The 10,385-nt window shown below is 35.3% G+C and overlaps 1 protein-coding gene across 2 annotated transcripts in view; it reads right to left on the bottom strand.

The window, feature by feature from the left end:
- The window catches only part of STXBP5L (syntaxin binding protein 5-like), a 405,474-nt gene that overhangs the window by 191,303 nt on the left and 203,786 nt on the right, over positions 1-10,385 (bottom strand). For both annotated transcript variants that reach the window (XM_006884245.1, XM_006884246.1), the window contains exon 8: positions 2,942-3,065. In XM_006884245.1, coding sequence (XP_006884307.1) covers positions 2,942-3,065 — 124 coding nt within the window. The remainder of the gene's footprint in view (positions 1-2,941; positions 3,066-10,385) is intronic.

Genomic DNA, 10,385 nt, shown 5'->3' on the forward strand with positions numbered 1-10,385 from the left:
AAATTAATAATAACAAAATAATTTTTTAAAAAAGAAATAAGAGCTGCAACACGAACAGATACATGCATGTCTATGTTCACTACAGCATGAATTACAATGGCAAAGAAATGAAACAGCTCAAGTTTCCACCAATGAAAGAATGGATAAAGAAACTATTTGCACAGAAAGCTATGAAAAGCCTGGTAGTGTTGAAAAGAATAAAGAACTCCATAAATGCTGCATAACGTAAATGCATCTAGACAATATTATGTAGAGTCAAAGAAGTCAGTCACAAAAGGACAAATATTGTACCAATCAAGAAAAAAAGAATGTTTATAGAAATTATTGATAGAGAAAAAAAATTTTAAAAATTAAGGATAAGGAGTATTAGAATAATAAATAATAGTAAAATATTTTAAGGAAGAACACACCAGAGAAGCAAACAGTTAATGCTGACTGACAGGTATAACAAACATCTTTCCCAGGTTTTCACAATGGTAATCTTTAAATATAGCCTCTAAAAGCATTAAGTATAAAACTTTAAATGAAGTATCTACATTTAAATGCTATGGTAGTTCCATAATTTACAGATGGAGCATGCAACTATGAAAAAAGACCAATATGAATTGGAATGGTTTTGTGAAATCATTTTAGTTTATATGATATAAACCCAATGGTTTGTATACCAGTGGTTTAATATTATACTTTATAATGGTTCACCATTTTATAAATGATACAGTAACAGTTGCCCAAAAACTATGTACCCTGTTTGACTAACTTTTTACTATTTTACCTTTGTTTTTTTCCATAAACTATAATGGAAACTAAGCATGAAACTTAATCACCAATATTCTCCAAAACAATTTGGCCATCTGAAGTATAATAACTCATTTTACTTTTTTATTCTGTCCAGATACACATATCCAACATGAATCCTAAACATTTCTTTTCAATAAACAAGATAAGTGCAAACTACAAAACAATAAATACTCCTAATTTAATGGAAGAAAATGGTAGAAATTCAACAAATCAGAGAATTTAGAAAACAATCAGTCTCATTTAACTAACATAGCATGTGAGTTTGTTCTAGAAGTAAGTCTTGCCTTTCTGCTCTTAAAATTAGCCTTATTTCCTGCATTATACCTATGGCTTCAAACATATTACCTATCCATTTCATCCTGTCGTCTTCTTATTATGTGACATTGAGTCAGAACCCACCTACAGCTGATCCTCCATTGAATTTTCTGAGGCAGTAAATTGCATGGGAGGAGATTGGCCATCCTTCTCCACAGAGCAACTAGTGGATTCAAATTGTATGCCTTTGGGATTGCAGCACAACTCAGAGCTTCCTATTTGCTAATAATCGAGAGGAAATAAAATATTCACACTACACAGAAAACTCTTATTCTAAAGACCAGAGTTAGGGAATAGTGGCTTCTAGGTTAAAAGAAGTTGCTCAAGAAAGTTCATAGGAGACAAACTGGGATCAAGCTTAGAAGCCCTAGCTATGATGGTATAAAGAGACTGCCAAATACAGCCAGAAATGTACAATCTCAACAGGATAAAATTGATGTATGGGACCTTCTAAAGAGTAAATCCCTGTGTTCATAAAAAACTTTTTACAACAGAGTGAGAAAAAAAGCTACTGACTGGGAATAAACATTGACAATACCACCATCTCAGACAAGAGTCTCATAACAAAATGATATAGAACTCCTGGGCCTCCAAACAACAAAGTTTGATAACCCAACTACAAAATGGGAAAAAGACATGGGAAGAATTTTCACAGAGGAAGATATTAAAATGGCCAACAGACTTATGAAGAAATGCTCCTAATCACTGGCAATAGGAGAGATGCAAATCAAAATCACAATGAGATACCATTGCACTCCAGTAGCAGTGGCAAAGTTTACTAGGACAGCAAGTAATAAACGTTGGAAAGGATGTGGGGAGATAGGAACTCTTATACATTGTTGGTGGGATTGTACAATGGTACAACCACTCTGGAAGGCAGTTTGTCATTTCCTTAAAAAGCTGAACATAGAAATTCCATATGACCCAGTCATTCCATTGCTTGACATATACACTATGAAAATAAGAACTGAGGCTCAAATGGAAACTTGTACACCAGTGTTCATAGCAGCATTATTCACCATTGCAAGAACATGGAAACATCCCAGATGTTCAACCACAGACAAATGGATTGAGAAGTTATGGTAATTCACACAATGAGATATTATGCAGCACACAGGAACAGTGATTTTGTAACTTAGAACAGGCTGGAGTGCAATATGCTGAGTAAACTAATTTAGTCCTACAAGAACAAATACTGTATAAAACCGTTATTGTAGAATGAGTATGAGGATCCAAGGAGGGTAGGTGATGGTAGAAATAGAGAGGTGAGGACGGGTGGGAGGTTAGGGTGTCAATCACAAGTTGATGAGGGGAGGGTGAAGAAAATGGGAAGGATCTTTTGTGAAAAACAATGTATTCTAACTTTGTAAATAAATCAGAGGAAAATTTAAAAAATATATTAAGTCAAACCATTTTATTTCTTTCTCCATACCACATTAATGGGTAGTAGAGCTGTAGAGTATATCTATTAAACTCTCTTCACAATATGTAATTATTAAACAAGTCATTAAATTTTGGCTATGGGTCTAAAAAAAGAAAAAAAAAAGAACTTCCTCAAGAAGTGCTAGGCATCAAAAAAGGTAAATAATCACACCCAAAAATACCTCATCCTAATTTCACCTATATAATAAGACTTTTATGTAACAAGCACAGATTACAATGTGGTAAACTGGAGGACAAAGGTTGACATACAATGTGGAGTTCTGGAAGAGGTATCAGCCATGTTTTAAAAGCTCTCTCTACCAAACATTATTTTGCATCTCTCCTACTCTCAATCAAGGCTCTATATATTCAGTGCTTAGTTTTTTTTTCAAAGCATACATCTTACCATGTGGAATTGTGGTCTGGAAAGGGCGACTTGGACTTTTCAGGTTCCATAAAGTCAAACTGCCATCAGAATGGCTGCACATGAACTGTCTTCCCTCATGATGCCAATCAATTGAATGAATAGCCTAATAAAATATTTTAAAACAAATAAAAGAGTTGATATATCACATCATTCTAACATTCCAAAAGAAAAATATTAAAATTATAGCAATAACACTTAAACATAATGCAATTTTTCTAAAACAAATCAGATTACATGAGGTTTCAACTTTCTACAGACGTATTTATAAAAGGCTACAAAAAGTCATATCATGCATAAATAAAAGTTACGTAAATTTCCTATCCTATAGTCTAGACTGTAATTTGTGAGAGGAATTAAAACTCAAAACTTTTGACTGAAATCATGCTTTGGAAAATTATTCACATAGAAGATAAGTCAAGGTGATCAGAAGATACATTTCTAATAATGTGGAGACTTTACCTATTTCTATTTAAAATAACCTTTTTTAAAAAAGGGAAAAAAAAACAAACCAAAAAAACCCAAATCCAAACCAAACTCTTTACATTGGAGTGATCATCTGAGGGCCTATTATGTGCCAGATTTGCCAGATTTCACGGAAACACATATTTTATTTAATCCTATATGACGGGTGAGAGCGCTGGTGGCCTAGTGACAAGAAGCTGCACTGTAATCCTGAAGACACACAGTTTGAGGCCACCAGCTGCTCCATGGGAGATGGACAATCTCCTCCCGTGGAATTAAAAACCTCTAAAAACAGCTATAGATCGGTCAAACTTGACAGTACACAACAAACATATGACTGGTATTATTTTTACAATTTAAACATGCTAAAATGGACCTAGCAAGATTGAAAAACTTACTCAAGTCATATTACTTAGAAGTAAGGCATAACTACAAATAGTGAGAGAAGGAAAATTAATATAGATAAAATGCAATGAGTTATACTAAGTATTATTAGAGTTATAAATAATTTATATCTAGGTAATAACTAAAAATAGCATAAAGAAATACAATATGAACTGTGACTGAAAAAAAATAAAGATATTAAAAGATGTGATAAAGTGGGGAAAAAACCAACATGAAACTATGGAAAATTCTTTCTTTCATCCTGTCTCTGTTACTAGTTAGAGACTACTTTTTCTGCCAGGGCCCAGTAAGGGCAGTTAAAAGATACTCAGGCCCTTTTGCTTGTTTCTTTCTCAGTCTGTAACTCATTCATGGAAAATTCTGTTTATTATTTCCTTCTCTATATGCACATTTTTATAAAGTTTGAGCAAATTGCTTAGCTATTAGTGAAGCAAAGACCTCTAACCCTTTGCCTAGTTTACTGAATTTCAATCTCTTCAAGAAGACATATATAACAACTATCATGTTGTTATTGTTGTGTACTGTTGAGTCAGACCAGACCCACAACTGACTTTCCAGCAGGTTTTCAGAGGCAGTTTAATTCCACAGGGGGAGACTGCCCATCCTTCTCCCAAGGAGCAGCTGATTTGAACCGTGTGTCTTTGAGATTGCAGTGCAACTTCTTACCTCTAGGCCACCAGAGCTCCCTAACAGTTATAATAAGAAACCAAAATAAGTAAGTAATATAAAGAAGAGTTAGTGTATAGAATGTTGTTGTTAAGTGTTTTCAACTCAGTGTCCCTGTGAACAACAGATCTAAACCTTGTCCTATCCTGCACCATCCTTATAATTTCTGATAAACTTAACCCAATTGCAGTGGCCACTGTGTCAGTCCATCCTATTGAGGGTCTTCTTCTCCTTTGCTGAAACTGCACTTTTCCAAATATGCTATCCTTTTCCAAGAAACAGCCTCTCTTAATAATATTCCCAAAGTTTGTGAGACAAAGCTTTACCATCCTGGCCTATAAGACGCTCTCTGGCTCCAGTATGTTGAACACATATCTGTTTGTTGTTCTGGCAGCTCAGGGAACTCTCAGCATTCTTCTCCATCATCACAATTCAATTCATTGATCCTTCCTCTGTCATCCTTATTCATTGTCCAGCTCTCACATGCATAGCACGTAACTGAAAAGCGTAAATCAAGTGCACCTTAGTCTTTAAGTTGGCATCGCTGCTCTTCAATACTTTGAAGAGGTCTCTGGTAGCAGACTTTCCCAGTGTAAGAAATCTTTTTTTAAAATATTTTTTATATACTAGTTTATTTACAGAATTTTAATATATTGTTTTCATAATACATCTTTTGATTTCTTGACTGCTGGTACTGATGGTTTTGATAGTGGATGCAAGCAAAATCAAATCATTGACAACGTCAATCTTTTCTCCATCTATCAGGATGTTGCCGATTCAGTAATGAGGATCTATGTTGGGTGTTTCTTTTTAATGCTGAGATACAATCCATATTTTAGGCTGTGATCGTTATCTTCTGCAATAAGGAAGATTGTTGTTGATGAGTCTTCCTCCAATCCTGATGCTTCTTCACAAAATCTACTTTCTTGAATGATTTGTTCAGCATATGCAGTGAAATGTACAGAAAAAAGGATAAAGCCCTGACCCACGCCTCTCTTGATGTTAAACTACAGTGTTCTCTTGTCAAAACCAGGCCAGGCACTGACTGTGTAACAGACATATCAATTAGTCATGTGGAAATTCAAACTGCAATTGAAAAAAATGAAAGCAGGTCCACAAAAACTCAGGTGAGTATATCCCACCTGAGTTAAAAAAACAGCTCAAGAATGATCAAAGACCACATGAGCTGTGGGATGATATCAAAGGCATCATTCTTCAAGAAAGTAGAAAGTCATTACAAAGAAGAGACAGAAAAGACCAAAATGGATGTCAGAAGATACTCTGAAAATTGCACTAGAGCATTGAGAAGCCAAAACAAAAGAAAGAAATGCTGAAATAAAAGAGATGATCGAAGCTCAAATGGCAGCTTGAGAAGACAAAGCAAAGTATTATAATGCAATATGCAAAGAACTGGAGTTGGAGAATAAAAAAGGAGAAGAACTCAAATGTCATTTCTCAAGCTGAAAAATCTGAAAAACAAATTCAAGTTGCAATACTGAGAGATGTTGTGGGCAAAATTTTGAATGATCCTGGAAGTATCAAAAGAATACTTAATGGGGACTAAAAAAAGATAGGGTAATAAAAGGCCTAGATCAATGGTAATTAATTATATAAAGTACACTGTACATTAATGATTGTATGAAATACAATATAAATGAAAGATTGTACAAAACACAAAGTACATAAGTGAAACATAAGGTACAAACGTTATTGGATGCAAACCAATCAAAAATAATAACAAAGATTTTTATAAGAGATGATTGAGGGAATATTTATAGTCAGTACATAACTAGTTTTGATAGAGGCAAACTTAGGTTTGTCTCTAAGGAGCAACCTAACCCAGCTGCAATTCCTTCAAGTCGGATTTGTTTGTTTTGGCAGTACACGGGCTATTCTGGGCTGTTCTGTACTTTTCTCCAGTACTACAACACAAAGGCACTGACTTCTTCTGTCATCCTTATTTGTTGCCAAACTTTCAGATTTATAGGAGGCAATTAAAAGTATTTAGGGAACTTTGGTGGCCTACTGGCAAAAAGCTCCATTGCAATCCCAGAGGTACACAGTTCAAATCCACCAGATGCTCTGCTGGAGAAGGAGGGGCAATCTCCTCCAGTACCAGTCAGATCTGATTTGATGTTACACACACAAAAATAATAAAATAAATAAAAATATCATAGATTGGATCAGGTGTACCTTACTATTAAAACTGACATCTTTACTCTTTAGTTCTTTGGAACAAATCTTCCCAGAAGGCTTTCCCAACACAGCACAACTTTTGATATCTATACTGTTGATAGCAGGAGGGTTGATTCTGGATATAAGACAGAGGAAAGAATTGGTAACTTTAACCTTTACTCCATCTTATCAGTATTGGTCTAGACATGAGGATTTTTATTTTCTTTATGTTAAGTGAGATGTAACCCATACTGGAGGCGATAGCTTTTCATCTTCAGTAAGTTGTCTTCAGTTTCTGCAAGCTAAATGGTGTTATCTGTGTAACACACGTTGTTGATGAGTCTTGCTCCAACCCTGATGCTATATTCTTCTTCATGTAGTCCAGCTTCTTGGTGATTTACTTATAATTCAGACTAAATGGATATTGAGAAATAATACAGCCCTGGTTCACACTTCTGATTTTTAAACCATGTAATGTTCCCTTGTTCTTTTGAAAACTACTTTTCGGTCAACGTAGAGGTTTCACATGAACGCAATGAATTGTTTGTTCTAGGAATCCCATTCTTCTCAATACTAGCCATAATTTGTTATGATCCAGTCAAATGTCTTCACATAATCAATAAAATATGTTACTGTCGTTAAGTGCCATTGATTTGTAGATGACTCATAGCAGCCCTATGAATGAAAGACCTGATCACTTTTAACTTAACTTTTATAGTTTCTCCGTGTTCCTAGAGTTTCCGGAGGCAAACTATTTCGAAAGTGGATGCTACTCCTGCTTCCAAGCTTGTTTTAATCAGGGAGCTCCACCAAACACTGTCCACCATGGATAACCATTATCAAATTTGACACCATCAGTGTCTCAGTGTTTAGCATCATGGTATCAATGAGTTACCTCTGTATATAGTAAACTGGAAGAGCAGTGATATACCACTTAGAAGAATGTTTGACCAAAAACAATTAAAACCAGGCCCAAGGGCAGCAGGCCCTCGGGACCAAATGCACTTTTAAATAGGAGGCCGAGTAAAATCAGCTCACACCCAGTGGCGAGTAAACATTCACCCTAATCCTCACCAGAACTAAAAAACAAATCTCTGTAGAATCTGGCTGCTCCAGACAACTTCTCATCTGGATTCCAGCCCCATCAATAAAATACAAATATCTTTTCTGTATTCTCTACTATCACCTAAGAGACACATGACAGCTGGAAAGACATCTCTTGTGTCATCACCTTTTCTGAATATAGCTTATATTTCTGGTACTCTTCTGTCTATATGTTCTTCCAGTCATTTTAAAATAATCCACAGAGGGGCCCTTTAGAGTAGTGAGAGAAGATCTTCACCCTGAAACCTACAGAGTCCCTTTTCAGCAGGAAGTAGCTGAGAGAATACACTGTTCCCTTTTCCTTATGAATCAGGGTGAAGTCTCTCTCAGGGAGGAGTGATAGGGAATGGCAAAGGACACACTGACAAAGGAGATTAATCAGAACTGGCTTTGACAAGCACTGTGGCAATTGGACAATTAAAACAGACTTTCAAGGGGGGAAAAAGAGAAACGAACTGGGGAGGAGGGTAGAGAAAATAGTGCAACAATGAATGAATGGAAACCCAAAATTTCTGTAAATGTTCATTAAAACTAATAAAATTTAATTAAAAAAAAGAAAAAATAATCTACAGAAAGATTTAACTTGCATGTGACATTAATGATATTGTTCAATACATTCCCACATTTCGTTGGATCATCTACTTTGGTAATGAGAACAAATATAGATCTCTTTCAATCAGTTGGCCAGATAGCTGTTCCATATTTGTACAGATTAGTGAGCATGTCTAGGGTGCATCTGTTTTCTGAAACACATAATTGACATTCCATCAATTCCCAGGGCCTTATTTTTTTTTGCCACCATCTTCAGTGTAACTTGAACTTCTTCCTTCACTACATTTGGGTTTTAATCAAACATTTCATGAAATGGTTCAGTGCTGACAAATTCTTACTGGTACACTGTTTTTTTCCGTCTTCTTTTGATGTTTCCTACATCACACAAGATTTTACTTACAGAATTCTTCAGAATTGCAACCTGAGGCTTGAATTTATTCTTCAGTCCTTTTATTGTGAGAAATACAGGGCATGTTCTTCCCTTTTGGTTTTCTCAAGTTGCCCATTTGAAGTCTTCTATTTGGTTTTCTTACCTCAAAATGCCTTCCATTTTTTTCTTTTTTAATCCCTTCAGAATTTATTCTGATACTCAATTCTGTCTTTTCTTTCCTCCTTGCTTTATAATGAATTTATGCTTTCTTCAAGGATGATGTCATTACAGAGCTTATCTGGTCTTTGGTTATTACCATTAAATACATAAAATGTATTCTTAACATAGTTTCAAATTTAGCTGTGGTACATACACTTAAGGTCATATTTTGATTCTCTCTTGATTTAATTATCTTCACCTTCAATTTGAACTTCTATTTGGTTAGTTGATAATCTGTTCTACAGTCAGTACTTGGCTTGGGTTTTACTGCTGATGTCAAACTTTTCCAGTGTCTTTTTCCAGAGATATAGTCAATCTAATTCCTGTGTGGTCCATTAGGTGAAGTCCTTGTATATTGTCCCTGTTTTTAACTTTAAAAAAAATTATACTAGTTTATTTACAAAATTTGAATATATTGTTTTCACATCAGCTCCTTCCCATTTTCCTCACCCCTACCTATCAAATTATGTGACCCCTTGACTAACTCCACTCCCACATCCTCACCCCTTTGCTTCTACCCTACTCTACCCCCCCGGATCCTCATACTTATTCTACAATAATAGCTTTCTACAGTACTTGTCCTTATGGGACTGAGTTATTTCACTCAGCATAATGCTCTCCAGTCCCTCCCAAATTAGGCAATAATTTACAAAATAATTGCTCCTGTGTGCTGCATAGTATTCTATTGTGTGACTGAATATACCATAATTTCTCAATCCATTCAATTGTGTTTGGCTATCTGGGCTGTTTCCATGTTCTTGTGATGGTGAATAACGCTGCTATGAACATTGGTGTACAAATCTCTGTTTTTGCCTCAGTTCTCATTTTCTCAAGATATATTCTAAGTAGTGGAATAGCTGGATCATATGGAATTTCTATGTTCAGGTTTTTAAGCCTTCTGGAGCAGTTGCACCATTTTACAATCCTACCAACAGTGTATAAGAGTTCCTTTCTTGCCACATCATCTCCAGTGTACTTGCAGCCCTGTTAAACTTTACCATTGTTAACTGGAATGAGATAGTACTAATTTTGTTTTTGATTTGCATCTCTCTTATTTCCAGTGATTTGGAACATTTCTTCATGTGTCTGTTTGTTATTAATACATCTTCCTCTGTGAAAATTCTTTCCATGTCTTTTGTTCATTTTGTAACTGGGTTATCTGTCTTTTTCTTGTGGAGGCCCAGGAGTATTCTGCAAACTTTTGTTATGAGATTCTTGTCTGAGCTTGTATTGAAAAATGTTTGTTCCGAGTCAGTAGGTTTTCTTTTCACCCTGTCCAAAAAAGTGTTTTGATGTGCACAGAGATTTAATTCTTAGAACGTCACATTCATCAATTTTATCCTCTCCAGATTGTGCCATTTCTCACTCTATCTGGCAGTCTTTTTTTAATACCCCAAACTAGGCCTTCTAATCTCAGTTTGTCTCTTATGAATTTTATGGTTTGTGGCTTTACTCCCTGGTCTCTGATCC

The sequence above is a fragment of the Elephantulus edwardii genome, unplaced genomic scaffold (genome assembly GCF_000299155.1).
Source record: "Elephantulus edwardii isolate Elephantulus edwardi_28Jun2011 unplaced genomic scaffold, EleEdw1.0 scaffold00032, whole genome shotgun sequence".
Lineage (NCBI taxonomy): Eukaryota > Metazoa > Chordata > Mammalia > Macroscelidea > Macroscelididae > Elephantulus > Elephantulus edwardii.